Source organism: Symsagittifera roscoffensis, chromosome 2 (assembly GCF_963678635.1).
Source record: "Symsagittifera roscoffensis chromosome 2, txSymRosc1.1, whole genome shotgun sequence".
Lineage (NCBI taxonomy): Eukaryota > Metazoa > Xenacoelomorpha > Acoela > Convolutidae > Symsagittifera > Symsagittifera roscoffensis.
Window position 1 is genome coordinate 79,975,115 of NC_087063.1, and position 16,984 is coordinate 79,992,098.

Here is a 16,984-nt window from a genome sequence, read left to right on the forward strand (position 1 = left end):
AGAAAAATGGGAGATAAAAAGAGTTGAATAGCCTCAAAAAATGAACAAAAGTGAATAAAAACAGCAAGTTTTTTCATCATTTGTTTTCAATATGAACGATAATCAGATTGGAAATGCTTTTTAGCCTAGCTGAAATACAATATTGTTCAATCTAACTATTGTGTTTCAAAAGTATCAATCAGAATCGAGCATTACGTAAAAGAAAATTTTATCTTTTCTGATATCAGCCAATCAGAATCGAGCTCCAATGGTCATGGAATTTTCAACAAAGTTATTGTCAACCAATCAGAATTGAGATCTTTTTCTCATGGAATTTTCAACAATTTTGACATCACTTAATCTGAATTGAGTTTTTTGGTAACACTGTTTGTTGGAAATCAACCAATCAGATCGAAGTATTCAAAATTTTAAAATAACTTGAAGATCAGAACTGAACTATGTTTATGAGACTTTCCAATCAATCATCTTTATCGATTTTTCTAACATAACTAAAATATAAAATAGACACCAGAGGGAGTAAATTATGATTTTTTGTCTGGTTTATATAATTTTTTTGATACTCAAATCAAAATTTGAAATTTTGATCAAACTTTTTTCGATGTTTTCTATTTTTAAGCATTGAAAAAAGAAATCACCCAAGTATACCTTTTTATCATTTTATTTTTGGAAAATTGTAAAATAAACAACCGGGAGTCTTTTAAAATTGGATAATTGATCAAAAGAGGTTCTGAGAAATCTAGATGTTGTATTTGTATCAAATTCAAAACAGTAATCGAATCGATGTTCCTTATCTCCAAATTTTGTTTCATAATTTCTTCAATTATTTGTTTTCTACTGATCGAGCACTCAATCTGTTGTTGATAAATCTGGATAAACTCTTCTTTTTTGGAATGTCCTTTCCATTTTTCATCAAATTTATTAAACTTTCTATGTTTCTAAACAAGTTAAAACTAACGCAGTCTCCGTCAACGTCATCTGTCCACCACTATTTTAGTTTTTTTTGTAGTTCAACCTTTTGTAGTTCAAATTCTGATAAATGTATTTTTCAGACATTGAAAATGCTCTGGATAGAAACATATTTCTTACTGAAATAAACAGAGAAAATGAAAAATTTCGAATTGTAAGACAATTTTTGTTTTATTTTGTAAGTGGGTTGGCACAGTGGAGTAGAATAATTTGTCTTAATACAAATAACAAACTACCGGCACATCGTTATAGGTTTGACTCAAAACATGTAACCCAACACCTCCTGATTGTAAAACCGTCCGCCATCAAAGCCACCCCCAAAACTAGAGACAGACTGGGCATTCCAAGGCGGAAACTCAGTGGTAGTGGGACTTCTATTAAATATTGGGTTGTGAACTCTAACAGTTTATTGGTCTCGATTTGGATGGTCTGCTAATTTATAACTATAAATAGTTTTTTTTCCACAGTTGTTCGAAACTGTTGAATTTCAAAAAGTACAGTAATTGCCGGTTCAAGTCTCAGAGAAGTTGTTTCGGATCTACTTAACAATCGCCCCCTACCGAATTACATTGAAAGTGATTAGATCGAATTACATTGAAAGTTTCACGACAATTTGAACTCGATTGTTGCTAGTGTCATCTCAATCAGAATTTTTTTGAAGAAAAAAAAGTATAATAGATCAAGAATAGCATAATTTTCACTAGATATTTTTCAAACTAGTGTATAGTCTTTTAAGATTCAGTAAAAATTTATGATTCAAATTATTTTCTTTTATAATTTTATTTAAAACATATCAGTTTTACCTTATCTAGGAGTGTAATTGGAGGTTGCTGAGTACATATTTAAATATAAGTTGAAAAGAAGAATGCTTCTTTTTTCTTGAAATGATAAGTGAGTTCCTCGCTGCTGTAAGTTTAAAGTTACAATTAGAACAAAAACTAAAACAACACAGTGCTTATGATGTCTTGACGCATCTTTACGTGTGTATTCTCTGCCACATTTAAGACATGCAACTCTTTTATTTATATTGAAAAACGGCATCTCAATAAACAGAGAAAGAAAAATGGGAGATAAAAAGAGTTGAATAGCCTCAAAAAATGAACAAAAGTGAATAAAAACAGCAAGTTTTTTCATCATTTGTTTTCAATGTGAACGATAATCAGATTGGAAATGCTTTTTAGCCTAGCTGAAATACAATATTGTTCAATCTTACTATTGTGTTTCAAAAGTATCAATCAGAATCGAGCATTACGTAAAAGAAAATTTTATCTTTTCTGATATCAGCCAATCAGAATCGAGCTCCAATGGTCATGGAATTTTCAACAAAGTTATTGTCAACCAATCAGAATTGAGATCTTTTTCTCATGGAATTTTCAACAATTTTGACATCACTTAATCTGAATTGAGTTTTTTGGTAACACTGTTTGTTGGAAATCAACCAATCAGATCGAAGTATTCAAAATTTTAAAATAACTTGAAGATCAGAACTGAACTATGTTTATGAGACTTTCCAATCAATCATCTTTATCGATTTTTCTAACATAACTAACATATAAAATAGACACCAGAGGGAGTAAATTGTGATTTTTTGTCTGGTTTATATAATTTTTTTGATACTCAAATCAAAATTTGAAATTTTGATCAAACTTTTTTTCGATGTTTTCTATTTTTAAGCATTGAAAAAGAAATCACCCAAGTATACCTTTTTATCATTTTGTTTTTGGAAAATTGTAAAATAAACAACCGGGAGTCTTTTAAAATTGGATAATCGATCAAAAGAGGTTCTGAGAAATCTAGATGTTGTATTTGTATCAAATTCAAAACAGTAATCGAATCGATGTTCCTTATCTCCAAATTTTGTTTCATAATTTCTTCAATTATTTGTTTTCTACTGATCGAGCACTCAATCTGTTGTTGATAAATCTGGATAAACTCTTCTTTTTTGGAATGTCCTTTCCATTTTTCATCAAATTTATTGAACTTTCTATGTTTCTAAACAAGTTAAAACTAACGCAGTCTCCGTCAACGTCATCTGTCCACCACTATTTTAGTTTTTTTTGTAGTTCAACCTTTTGTAGTTCAAATTCTGATAAATGTATTTTTCAGACATTGAAAACTCTCTGGATAGAAACATATTTCTTTCTGAAATAAACAGAGAAAAATGAAAAATTTCGAATTGTAAGACAATTTTTGTTTTATTTTGTAAGTGGGTTGGCACAGTGGAGTTGAATAATTTGTCTTAATAGAAATAACAAACTACCGGCACATCGTTATAGGTTTGACTCAAAACACGTAACCCAACACCTGATTGTAAAACCGTCCGCCATCAAAGCCACCCCCAAAACTAGAGACAGACTGGGCATTCCAAGGCGGAAACTCAGTGGTAGTGGGACTTCTATTAAATATTGGGTTGTGAACTCTAACAGTTTATTGGTCTCAATTTGGATGGTCTGCTAATTTATAACTATAAATAGTTTTTTTTCTACAGTTGTTCGAAACTGTTGAATTTCAAAAAGTACAATAATCGCCGGTTCAAGTCTCAGAGAAGTTGTTTCGGATCTACTTAACAATCGCCCCCTACCCCCCCCCCCACCCATATTGTATCTACTAAAAAAAATCTCCGCTTCAGTAAATAAAAACAGTAAATTCGCACTAGAGCGTTGCATGTAATTTCGAATTTTGCTGCATTCGGATTGGTCGAAAATCCGCTGCAAGTGATCTACTTAACAATCCCCCCCCCCCCTTTATTGAAAGAGGAGGTGGAGATTGTTAACTAGATCGGTTGTTTCAAGAAGATTCCCTCGGAACATGGGAATGTGACTCATTTGGATGCTCTGCAAAACTCATTACTGTTTTTAATTATCAACTTTCAAAACAAAACCGAAAGACAAAAGAATCAACTTTTAAGACGATTATAAACTAATATATCATTTGAGGGGCGCATTCAACAGTGCCAAAGTACAACAAAGCCGAAACTGAAAAGGTGATCAACAATGCCGAAAATTGATGTTATTTTGAACTGTTGAGTTTTTTTTGTGAATTGTCGTAACAGTTGCGCGATTAATTTTGTTTGAGAGTAAAAACGAGTACAAAATTTGACAATTTGGTGATTGGTTATTTGGTCGAAAAAACTGATGACGCCGCGCTTGGGGGAACTTTTGTTTGTTTAACAGGAGGTATCAGTTAAAATAGGGCCTAGGAATTGAGACGACAAGCAAATTAAAGGACACTAAAACAATTGAATTTAGACTATAAGAGCTGGGCCAGCAAAGCGTTTTGTTTGGAATAGGGCTAGAAAAAAAATCAAAGAGTATTTTATCAAAGTACAGATCAAAATATTTATTGTAAGATATATTAAAATCTTTATATCAAAAACGCATAGTACATTTTTTGAAGTGCTAGAACTCTACAGCTGTGACAGTAGTTACCAGATTTGTGGTTCGACAACCAGTGTTTGCTCAGCTAAAGGTTAGCTTAAGTCTGTAAACAATTTTCACAAAATTTGCACGAAAGTTGTCGTCCAAATTCAGTTACTTTCTGATCGCCTAATTTATTTCTCGTCTATTCTCCTAAGCCCCGTTAAAAAGGTTAATTTTGTCTTTTCAATTTCCGTCCATTTGATTATAATTACTTGTAAAATATTTGGGATGTAGACTAAGACTACTCTCATGATGGAGAGACCGAAAAATGGAAAATTTCTTAGTTTTTTATTCGCTGAATGGGTTTTGCAATGTACCGAAATAAAAAATAGCAGAAAATGAAACAATGCATACACAGTCGATGCAGATTTTACAAATTTATTTCTTTGTTTTCAAGTTTTCTTTAATCGGTATTTGTGATAAATTGTGTTTTTCCCGAGGTTTTTTTAATCTGGCAATACTTGAAAACCCATGTATCTGCAATCTGCTTATTTGTTCATCGGTCATTATTCAGGTTGATGGCCTGAATTTGTTTTCTTACTTCGCAATTTCTTGAGATTTTTGATTACTGAATTATGATTGAATGGAAAAGCTGAAAATTTATTTCCAACTTTCGGTCCCTCCATCATGAAGGACGCCATCATTTGGGATCGGTAAAAACATTATTCAAATTAACTTTCGGCACAGTTGATTGAAATTGTAATTTTGGCACTGATGTACTTCGGCACTTTTGTACTGCCTCTATGTGAAATTAACTAACATACGCTCAAGTACCTTCTAGTCAGTGGAGACACACCTCATTGGTTATTTCTACTAAGTATCAAAGTTATCGGCTCTAAATCCGTTTTGAAAGTAATTTAAGCAATCTCATAATCTCAGACAACCTTAATTTCTTCCACTGATTTTAAAAGACAAAAACGATGAAATTTGAATTGAAGTGAAGTTTGTAAACAAATATTTTGGAAACATCAAATATTTCCTAAGTTTTTTTTTTCAGCTCACCTTCTAATCTAAAGTTAATCTTGTTTGGCATAGTTGCTTCTGTGGTCTCTATCGAGATTGAACTGGTGGAACAGCAATTGATTCTAAAGGTCTCGAATCACAAACCTGTTGGCAGCTTTTGTTGCAATTGAACGGCTTCTTTGACATGATCCTTTTATACACCAAAGTTTATTGTAATGGATTCCGCAAATTGCTGATTCCTCTTAAATTCTACAGATTCTGCTTACAGTATGAGGATCCTACTTAGATTTGTGGGTTACCAAAAAGCCGCAGCTGTTCTGCTTGTTGATAAAGTTAGAGCAATACAAAGTTTTAGCCATTTGTCTCTCGATTCTACAATTAAAAAATAATCAAAAATCGCAAATTGTACACTATGGTCTCGTAATATTTAATCAATCGAAAGTTGATATTTATATTTGGATTTAAAAATTTATATTTGGGTATTTATGTGCAAGCAATAACTGTCAATTTTACTGTTGCGACTTTTCACGGGAAATAACTATGTAGAAAGTAGCTCTACGTACAAATACAAGTGTGGCACAACAACAAATCTTTTAAGTTTTGATGAGGATTCCAAAAAAACTACCCGATTCGGGAACACCCTCTAATATTTTTTAAATTTAAATAAAAACCGATGAAATACAATTATTGCATCTAAAATAAATAAACGCGCTGCCATCAATTGTATCATTGCTCATGTGGACTCCCAAAATCATACATAATAACAGTAGCGTACCGAGGGCATGGATCGAGCGGCAACTGCGCCAACTTCGCACCTCACATCTTTTTTTTAAACTTTCCTATTCAAATTTTGGCTCATTGTTCAGTAAAATTCAAATCAACGTAACAATAGTTTAATCAAGTCCAGACTTGAGTACTCTGACTCATTTTGTGAACATCAACCGTTTCGGCAAGCACCAGTGCAGCAGTGTCCATTATGGCTCACAAAAGCTGATTTACATTGTAGAACATCCGTAAATAATTATCTAGGGTAAGAAATCATGGTCTGAGCCAAGGCTCCTCCACTTGTTCCTTGTGCCTTGGAAGCACACACTGGAAGCACGGAGCATAGCAAAAGACAGCCGGCACTTCACCCAGTTCATAGTTTTACGATAGGGTTTCTCCCACTTACGATAGGGTTTCTCCCAGGTAGATAATTCTTCTCCTATTCTCCGAAGGAAACTTACAAATTCTGGAGCAAGCATCCGATGGACAGACACGACAAGAGGAGTGAAAGACATATGCCTTTCCTGACACGCGTCTGAATATTTTGTCTTTTTCTCAACCTCTGCTGAGTGCAAAACACTCATGAGGCTTCTGTTCCGATAGGAGATGGCATCGGTGTCAGAGACACGAATATCAAAAGACGCTCCTCCCTGTCTAACATAAACTCCACGACAAAACAAATCTGCAATTAATGCGGGTGTCTCATCTTGCGGGTTGTATTATCTAATAACAGGCTCTCTGTACATCCTTCCACACTAAAGAAGCTAAGCCGCCTACAGAATCCTTAATCTCATTTTGCCTTAAAGTTAAGAGACCACATTTTTGCACACTAACGCACGCCGTAGGGTGAATGGTGACTGGCAACCATCACAAAAAGTTGGCGAAGCGGTCAAGTTTTTGTTATACCGGACACTCAATGCATCCCGAATCTCCACTTCCGACAGATCAAAGTTTTCTGCAGCAATAGGTAACGCTGTCATCCAGGCAGACAAGCTTCCTTCATAGATTCTTTTTACTGCGCGAACTTGGTCTGCTGGTAGCTCATTCAATAACTCCCCCAACAACTCTTCATGTTTTTCTTACATTACTGATGATTTTTTTTCGCGATTGAGACATTTGCTTTCTGTAGTCTTCATGAGAGAAACCGTGCTGATTAACAATAGCATCATAAAGAACCGTAACTGCTTCCCGTGACGTATTGTAAGACTCACCAGCGAAACTGATTGGGATAGACACTCCAAGACCACCCTTTCTTGCTGGCAAACAAAAAAGACGTCTCTCAATTGATGAAATCGACGAAGTTCCAAGTATCGCAGGTAAGAATTTCTCCTTCAGAAGGTTCTCTAGTGGTTGAAAAAGCTGACTAGAACCACCCAAAACACGATGGGAAAAATTCCAATATCGCTTGTAGGGACTTAGTCAGTCCTGATAAAGCACATTGTGGTTCTGTTTTTGTCACAAACGAACGTTTCTCGTTTTTGTCTACCCATTCAAGTTCTTTCTTTTTCAGGTATATGTCCTTCTCATTTCCGCCTCCAATGAAACCGCCCAAAAAACTCTTCACTTCACTAAAGTAATCGATTACTTGTCAAATCTGTGATGCGCTCCTTCAGCATATTGTTTATCGACAACCAAAAAACTTTTGGAAGGCTCTGGAAAGTAACCGAAGGCGGGAACTTCCTTAATCAAGTTTTTTGAGCCATATCTCCAATTTCTTGAGTTTTGCTATGGCGGCAGAATCATCAGCATACCAACTTTGTAACACATTGTTCGGATCAATTAACTTCCGCATCAGAAAAGAAGTGAAACACCGTAGAAGAACATTGCCAAAGGGTCTCCCTGTAAGGTTCGTTCTCTACTGTACATCACTTCATCGGCGCCAGCAACGAAAAGCGATGCGAAGCCTGTGTAAGTATTAAAGAGAAATCTACAACATCTAGGCAACAGTATTTGAGCATTCCACAAAGCTGTTTCAGCATTGAGCGAGTTGAAAGCATTTGATGCATCCATCAACAAAATGCCACAGCAACCTTTCCTGTTGTCATCAAAAACATGAGAGCGCACGAATTGCAACTTCAACGCCGGCTTTCAGCCCAGAACCTAATTGATCAGTCAAACATGTTTCTTCAAGGTCACTTTTTGTGAACTCAGCCGCACTTTTGCAAATTATTCTTCGTAGACACTGGCCTATGCCAATAGGTCGCACGCCAGGACATTTATCAAGCGCAACCAATCTTCCAGAAACCAGTGCTCGCATTTTTGACCGTGGTCAGATTTGATTGCACACTTTTGTGGCAAGAGTTGCAACTTCGTCTCTCAAGACTGTGAGCCCCATGACGTAATAAAACCGTCTGCCAATGCTCAGAATCTGTTCCCGAAGCTCCCGAACTGCCCTGCAACGAACGTGTCGTCTTTTCAATGGAAGCAGAACTGATGATAACATCTTCAAAGTCGGGTGAAACTGGCACTTGTAATCGCGAAAAGAGATGTGACTTGTGTGGCTCTGGATGCTTTGTCTTCAAAGTCTCTAAAACGTTCACAACTTTCTTCACCTCTTGCATAGGATCAAGCACAACCCCGCTTGCTCTCTCGGAGAGCCACCGCATAGCGCTTCTCACTTTGCCTTTCATTATTAATGAAGCAAACACTTTCGAGACATTTTTGTCGTCCAAATTATCTTGACTTGTTTGTTTCTTTTTGCCACATCTCACTGCTTCCGCCAACAACTTGTCGAATTTGTTTACCTTCCAGTGTTCATTGCGCCTTCCAATAAGTATTCGAATGTCTGTTGATGCTTTGATCATTGGATTTTTTTTTCGTAATAAAAGACGACTCATCACCAGAACTCTTTCTGAAATGGAATCAGCAGTGGTAGAAAGAAGCTTCAGTTCATGTGTCAAGAGGTCCACGTTCATCCTACCAATGTTACCATTAGGAAAACTATATAGTCTTTTTGGCAAACGTAAACTTTTCACCCATCTTTCATTCAAATTGAATGATCAAGACAAGTTGATTTGTCAAGTGACGCACCGAATGCTTCCATCATTTTGTCTTCGTCATGGCTTTCAAGATTCGGATCAGTTTCTGGTAGCACATCTTCTATTTGCTGGTCTTGCATGGCTTGAGTTAATCCTGTGCGGCCATTGCTTGTCAGTGTAACATTAACGCGATCATTGTTATCTTGTGATATTAACAAGTCTTCCACTTCAATCCCGTTGGTATTGGAAACACTGAGCTGCGAATCAGAATTATACCCCAGATAACTAGGCGGTTTGATAATTCTCTGAGTCCGCCTCATGATATCAAATCAAAGCACCACCGTGGTAGTGAAACCTCTTGTGTCACGAAGAAAAGAAAACCAGAAGCAGCAAGTCCGAGATAATGAAATCTCTGGAGTCACACTCAGTATAACAAATGATATTCTGCTCCGCAAGCCAACTCCGCTGCAAACACCAGCGTTCCTCCAACCAAACTCGAACTCTTCCCGAGCACGGGCCACTCTGCTCCAGAAACGAGCTCCTCTCCAAACACGAGTTGCAAGCGCCGGCTCTGTACCAAACACACACGAGCTCCAAGCACCGGCTCTGCATCCAACACGAGCACCAATCCAAATTTAAGCTGTACTCCGATTACGTGCTCTGCTCCAAACTCACGAGTTCAGCTCCAAATACGAGCTCTGATCCAAATACGAGCACTGCTTGAGATAAAATGTCCGCTCAGTTGTCGATGTTGCAGTGGTTATTGTTTTTTTCTCGCTTAACAAGACAAGTGCAAAAAACCAACAGTATTCAATAAATTCAACCAACTGCACCTCACATCTGGTTGCCCAGTTTTTACGAAGAGTCACCCGTTTGTATTAATTTACGCGAGCAACTTCAGGTTGACTGAATCTTAAACTATCCAAAAGGCAAAGTTGTTATTTATAGTTGGGTTTTAAAATTTATATTTGGGTATTTACGTGCAAGCAATAACTGTCAATTTTACTGTTGCGACTTTTCACGGGAAATAACTATGTAGAAAGTAGCTCTACGTACAAATACAAGTGTGGCACAAAAAAAAATCTTTTAAATTTTGATGAGGATTCCAAAAAAAACTACCCGATTCGGGAACACCCTCTAATATTTTTTAAATTTAAATAAAAACAGATGAAATACAATTATTGCATCTAAAATAAATAAACGCGCTGCCATCAATTGTATCATTGCTCATGTGGACTCCCAAAATCATACAAAATAACAGTAGCGTACCGAGGGCATAGATCGAGCGGCAACTGCGCCAACCTCGCACCTCACATATTTTTTTAAAACTTTTCTATTCAAATTTTGGCTCATTGTTCAGTAAAATTCAAATCAACGTAACAATAGTTTAATCAAGTCCAGACTTGAGTACTCTGACTCATTTTGTGAACATCAATCGTTTCGGCAAGCACCAGTGCAGCAGTGTCCATTGTGGCTAACAAAAGCTGATTTACATTGTAGAACATCCGTAAATAATTATCTAGGGTAAGAAATCATGGTCTGAGCCAAGACTCCTCCACTTGTTCCTTGTGCCTCGGAAGCACACACTGGAAGCACGGAGCATAGCAAAAGACAGCCGGCACTTCACCCAGTTCATAGTTTCACGATAGGGTTTCTCTCACTCGGTAGATAAATCTTCTCCTATTCTCCGAAGGAAACTTACAAATTCTGGAGCAAGCATCCGATGGACAGACACGACAAGAGGAGTGAAAGACATATGCCTTTCCTGACACGCGTCTGAATATTTTGTCTTTTTCTCAACCTCTGCTGAGTGCAAAACACTCATGAGGCTTCTGTTCCGATAGGAGATGGCATCGGTGTCAGAGACACGAATATCAAAAGACGCTCCTCCCTGTCTAACATAAACTCCACGACAAAACAAATCTGCAATTAATGCGGGTGTCTCATCTTGCGGGTTGTATTATCTAATAACAGGCTCTCTGTACATCCTTCCACACTAAAGAAGCTAAGCCGCCTACAGAATCCTTAATCTCATTTTGCCTTAAAGTTAAGAGACCACATTTTTGCACACTAACGCACGCCGTAGGGTGAATGGTGACTGGCAACCATCACAAAAAGTTGGCGAAGCGGTCAAGTTTTTGTTATACCGGACACTCAATGCATCCCGAATCTCCACTTCCGACAGATCAAAGTTTTCTGCAGCAATAGGTAACGCTGTCATCCAGGCAGACAAGCTTCCTTCATAGATTCTTTTTACTGCGCGAACTTGGTCTGCTGGTAGCTCATTCAATAACTCCCCCAACAACTCTTCATGTTTTTCTTACATTACTGATGATTTTTTTTCGCGATTGAGACATTTGCTTTCTGTAGTCTTCATGAGAGAAACCGTGCTGATTAACAATAGCATCATAAAGAACCGTAACTGCTTCCCGTGACGTATTGTAAGACTCACCAGCGAAACTGATTGGGATAGACACTCCAAGACCACCCTTTCTTGCTGGCAAACAAAAAAGACGTCTCTCAATTGATGAAATCGACGAAGTTCCAAGTATCGCACGTAAGAATTTCTCCTTCAGAAGGTTCTCTAGTGGTTGAAAAAGCTGACTAGAACCACCCAAAACACGATGGGAAAAATTCCATTCCGCTTGTAGGGACTTAGTCAGTCCTGATAAAGCACATTGTGGTTCTGTTTTTGTCACAAACGAACGTTTCTCATTTTTGTCTACCCATTCAAGTTCTTTCTTTTTCAGGTATATGTCCTTCTCATTTCCGTCTCCAATGAAACCGCCCAAAAACCTCTTCACTTCACTATAGTAATCGATGACTTGTCAAATATGTGACGCGCTCCTTCAGCATATTGTTTATCGACAACCAAAAAACTTTTGGAAGGCTCTGGAAAGTAACCGAAGGCGGGAACTTCCTCAATCAAGTTTTTGAGCCATATCTCCAATTTCTTGAGTTTTGCTATGGCCGCAGAATCATCAGCATACCAACTTTGTAACACATTGTTCGGATCACTTAATTTCCGAATCAGAAAAGAAGTGAAACACCATAGACGAACATTGCCATAGGGTCTCCCTGTGTGGTTCGTTCTCTACTGTATAACACTTCATCGGCGCCAGCAACGAAAAGCGACGCGAAGCCTGTGTAAGTATTAAAGAGAAATCTACAACATCTAGGCAACAGTATTTGAGCATTCCACAAAGCTGTTAAGCTGTTTCAGCATTGAGCGAGTTGAAAGCATTTGATGCATCCATCAACAAAATGCCACAGCAACCTTTCCTGTTGTCATCAAAAACATGAGAGCGCACGAATTGCAACTTCAACGCCGGCTTTCAGCCCAGAACCTAATTGATCAGTCAAACATGTTTCTTCAAGGTCACTTTTTGTGAACTCAGCCGCACTTTTGCAAATTATTCTTCGTAGACACTGGCCTATGCCAATAGGTCGCACGCCAGGACATTTATCAAGCGCAACCAATCTTCCAGAAACCAGTGCTCGCATTTTTGACCGTGGTCAGATTTGATTGCACACTTTTGTGGCAAGAGTTGCAACTTCCTCTCTCAAGACTGTGAGCCCCATGACGTAATAAAACCGTCTGCCAATGCTCAGAATCTGTTCCCGAAGCTCCCGAACTGCCCTGCAACGAACGTGTCGTCTTTTCAATGGAAGCAGAACTGATGATAACATCTTCAAAGTCGGGTGAAACTGGCACTTGCAATCGCGAAGAGGGATGTGACTTGTGTGGCTCTGGATGCTTTGTCTTCAAAGTCTCTAAAACGTTCACAACTTTCATCACCTCTTGCATAGGATCAAGCACACCCCCGCTTGCTCTCTCCGAGAGCCACCGCATAGCGCTTCTCACTTTGCCTTTCATCATTAATGAAGCAAACACTTTCGAGACATGTTTGTCGTCCAAATTATCTTGATTTGTTTGCTTCTTTTTGCCACATCTCATTGCTTCCGCCAACAACTTGTCGAATTTGTTTTCCTTCCAGTGTTCATTGCGCCGTCCAATAAATGTCCAAATGTCTGTTGATGCTTTGATCATTGGATTTTTTTTTTCGTAATAAAAGACGACTCATCACCAGAACTCTTTCTGAAATGGAATCAGCAGTGGTAGGAAGCTTCGGTTCATGTGTCAAGAGGTCCACGTTCTTCCTACCAATGTTACCATTAGGCAAACTATATAGTCTTTTTGGCAAGCGTACACTTTTCACCCATCTTTCATTCAAATTGAATGATCAAGACAAGTTGATTTGTCAAGTGACGCACCGAATGCTTCCATCATTTTGTCTTCGTCATGGCTTTCAAGATTCGGATCAGTTTCTGGTAGCACATCTTCTATTTGCTGGTCTTGCATGGCTTGAGTTAATCCTGTGCGGCCATTGCTTGTCGGTGTAACATTAACGCGGTCATTGTTATCTTGTGATATTAACAAGTCTTCCACTTCGAACCCGTTGGTATTGGAAACACTGAGCTGCGAATCAGAATTATACCCCAGATAACTAGGCGGTTTGATAATTCTCTGAGTCCGCCTCATGATATCAAATCAAAGCACCACCGTGGTAGTGTCACGAAGAAAAGAAAACCAGAAGCAGCAAGTCCGAGATAATGAAATCTCTGGAGTCACACTCGGTATAACAAATGATATTCTGCTCTGCAAGCCAACTCCGCTGCAAACACGAGCGTTCCTCCAACCAAACTTGAACTCTTCCCGAGCACGGGCCACTCTGCTCCAGAAACAAGCTCCTCTCCAAACACGAGTTCCAAGCACCGGCTCTGTACCAAACACACACGAGCTCCAAGCACTGGCTCTGCATACAACACGAGCACCAATCCAAAATTAAGCTGTACTCCGATTACGTGCTCTGCTCCAAACTCACGAGTTCAGCTCCAAATACGAGCTCTGATCCAAATACGAGCACTGCTTGAGATAAAATGTCCGCTCAGTTGTCGATGTTGCAGTGGTTATTGTTTTTTTTCTCGCTTAACAAGACACGTGCAAAAAACCAACAGTATTCAATAAATTCAACCAACTGCACCTCACATCTGGTTGCCCAGTTTTTACGAAGAGTCACCCGTTTGTATTAATTTACGCGAGCAACTTCAGGTTGACTGAACCTTAAACTTTCCACCTATACTAATAAATCGCCACCTATACTAATTTTTGGGTCTAGCACCGACAAAAAAGGCAATTTTTGTCCTGCTTTTCTTAAAGAATTTCTTGGTTAGTAGAAGTTGAGGCAAAATATTGCTTGATATGTTTTAACGAGCTTCGAATCAATTCAAATTGGCTCACCAAAAAAAAGAAAGTCGACAACTTTTCGAAACCCCACCCCAAACGAAAAACTTTCCGCGCGCCACTGAATAACAACAACAGTTATCACCCGGGTTGAAGTCCCACCGTTAATTACAGTTTTTTCTGTAGTATCCCAGTGATCGCTTTTTTCCAGCGATGATTCATGCATAATTCAGAGTTTGGTGCGATTTTTCAAAGCTATTTCAGCAATGATTCCGTAGAAAATCATTGCTAAAACTTAAGAAATTTTAACTCATTCTAGTAGCTTTCAAATGAGAGTTATAGCTGATAAGCTCTTTAGCTTTAGTGTTTGCAAGGATTGATACAGAAAAGGTAGCATACAGGTATGTAAATCTCAAAGTCAGAAGAGCAAGTCCCTGTTTGAGCATTAATTTTTCTCATTTTGATAGGTTTTTTATCGCTGTTTCATCGCTGAAAAAGGCCAATTTAGCAATATTTATCGATAAAATTTACTACTGTGGAAATGAACATCGACAGTTCATCAATGGCGATAGCTGTTTTTTCCCTTTTTTATCGCTAATTTTCAATGTGAGCTCAACCGGGGCACCATAAACATAAACAACCTGGATCCTCCCACTTATCTAAGTTTTTCGGCAAATAAGTCTTCAACATGTTACAAACACTTTGATTCTTTGAATTTCAATCAATATGAGACCAAAAACTAGAAACAAAGGAAACAAGAAGTTTTCAAAGTTCATCAATATAAAGTGAAACTGCTCAGCAAGGGTTTCACCATGCCCTTTTGTTTATAAATAAAGAAAAAAAATGTTACATTTTTACAAGAACGCCTCAATTACAACTAAATTTAATTAATTCATAAAATAAAATCTCTAAAAAAAGTAACTCACCAAGCGGAATATTTCAAAGGAAAATGTTTTGGTTCAACCTTGTAATTTTTTTTTAATTGGACCTGTTAATGTAATACAGAGGAGTGCACGAATATTCCGACTGGCATCAATCGAATGGCTTTCGGCGTCGACATATCCCGACTAGACTTGGAACCTCTGGACTTCACAGAGCCAGATGGTTTCGCTGGACGCGTAATTCAATACACATGCAATGAAGGAAAAGTATGGAGAAATCCATACAACAACAAAACATTCCAAATGCCAGACAAAATTTTAGGAATTGCAAGCATCCCTGGAAGTTGGTTAAATACGGAGACTTATTTGTACCAAAGCCGACTGGACATCAAAGCTCGCTTCTCATCTCGTGCGGGGTTGGGTATCAAACTCAAGATGCTTGGGAGTTTTTCTGCCAGTTACAGTTTCAGAACAATGTTAAAAGTTTTGCTAGAAGAGTCGTTACAGATCACAGAAGTGACGTCATTCGTTTCAACTTGCCAGGCGGCATTTGCTCCGGCTGAAGTTTTGGGACTGTCAGCAGCAGCCCAACATGTAGTCGACTTACTGCCCGAAGATTTTAAAACATCTCCAGAAGCCTATTTCAGTTTCATCGGCTATTTTGGGACTCATTTTTTGTTCAAAGGCGAGTTTGGTGGTTATATTAGTATTTATTACAAAACAACCAGCAATTATTACTCGACAAGCACTGTCCAAAATATGAAATATCAAGCCAAAGCTTCGTTTCTGGGCTTTCTGAAGGCCAAAGCCGGATATAGTGGGTCTGTTAGTGCTGTTGATAAAAAATTCACAGACCATACTACTATGGATGTCATTTATAGAGGCGGCGAAACTTCCCTGCTTCAGGGTGAAGACATTCCCCATTGGGAATCTTCAGTTGCCAATAATCCCTGGCTCTTTGCTGGACAAATAGTTCCAGTCTACAAAATGATCAATGATTCGAAAAAACAAAAATCAATGATGCTGGCTGTTCAAGCACATCTGGATAAAGCGTATCTTGAGGAGCTGGCTGATTTGTTAGAGCGAGCTTCAATCAAGTACACTTTTGCAGATATCACAACTTTATATACTTTAATTCAAACAGGAATTGAATTGCAAAGCACTCTGATTCCAGATCACGAAAAAGTGACGGAGTTTGGAAATTCGGTGAGTTATCATCTGGACAAGCCCCTTAAGCAGGGGCACAACAGCGGTTCGCCGTGATGAGCTGTACAGCTCGTATGTTGGTCCTATCCCTCGTGAAATGATCTTAATCAAGCCAGATTGGTGGAACCAAACTCAAGTTTGTTTTAAACCACGAGACGGTACCGTTTCAATGACTAAATGTCAAGAATCATCTGGTCCGTTCTGTGCGTTTACTAACCAATACACTAAAGTTTACTATGACTACTCGAATAGTAACACGCTTTCCTGTCAAATGAGTTGGTCTGTTTTTGCTCCAGCTTTTGCTGATTCGTGGTTCTTAAATGCTCAAATCTGTTTCCGCTCCGAAACAACCGGATACTTTAGACAATGTGGAAATTCGTTTCGGCCGTTTATGAGCTGCGCACCAATCAATTCGTATACCAGTGAATACCTGGATGCCACAAGCTCGTTCACTGGCGGTTGCAATTTACAGTGGATGATGAAAGTCAATGAACAAGAAGCGCCATTTTGGTTCAAAAATGTGAAGTTTTGCATGAATAGTAGAGTTTTAAATGAGCGATG

General features: G+C 38.2%; 3 protein-coding genes across 3 annotated transcripts in view; 2 read left to right on the top strand and 1 right to left on the bottom strand.

Annotated features, from left to right (window-relative positions):
- LOC134840603 (uncharacterized) overlaps positions 1 to 16,984 on the bottom strand; it is a 476,174-nt gene that overhangs the window by 403,023 nt on the left and 56,167 nt on the right. The gene's annotated exons all lie outside the window — the stretch shown is intronic.
- The window catches only part of LOC134840604 (large ribosomal subunit protein bL19m-like), a 250,826-nt gene that overhangs the window by 151,470 nt on the left and 82,372 nt on the right, over positions 1 to 16,984 (top strand). The gene's annotated exons all lie outside the window — the stretch shown is intronic.
- LOC134840012 (perivitellin-2 67 kDa subunit-like) lies at positions 15,377 to 16,480 on the top strand. The gene has a single exon (XM_063855639.1). The coding sequence runs from the start codon at positions 15,377 to 15,379 to the stop codon at positions 16,478 to 16,480; it is 1,104 nt and encodes a 367-aa protein (XP_063711709.1).

What these genes read in the sequence shown, in the direction of transcription:
- LOC134840012 (XM_063855639.1), top strand. Translation starts at nt 15,377, where the DNA reads ATGGCTTTCGGCGTCGACATATCCCGACTAGACTTGGAACCTCTGGAC.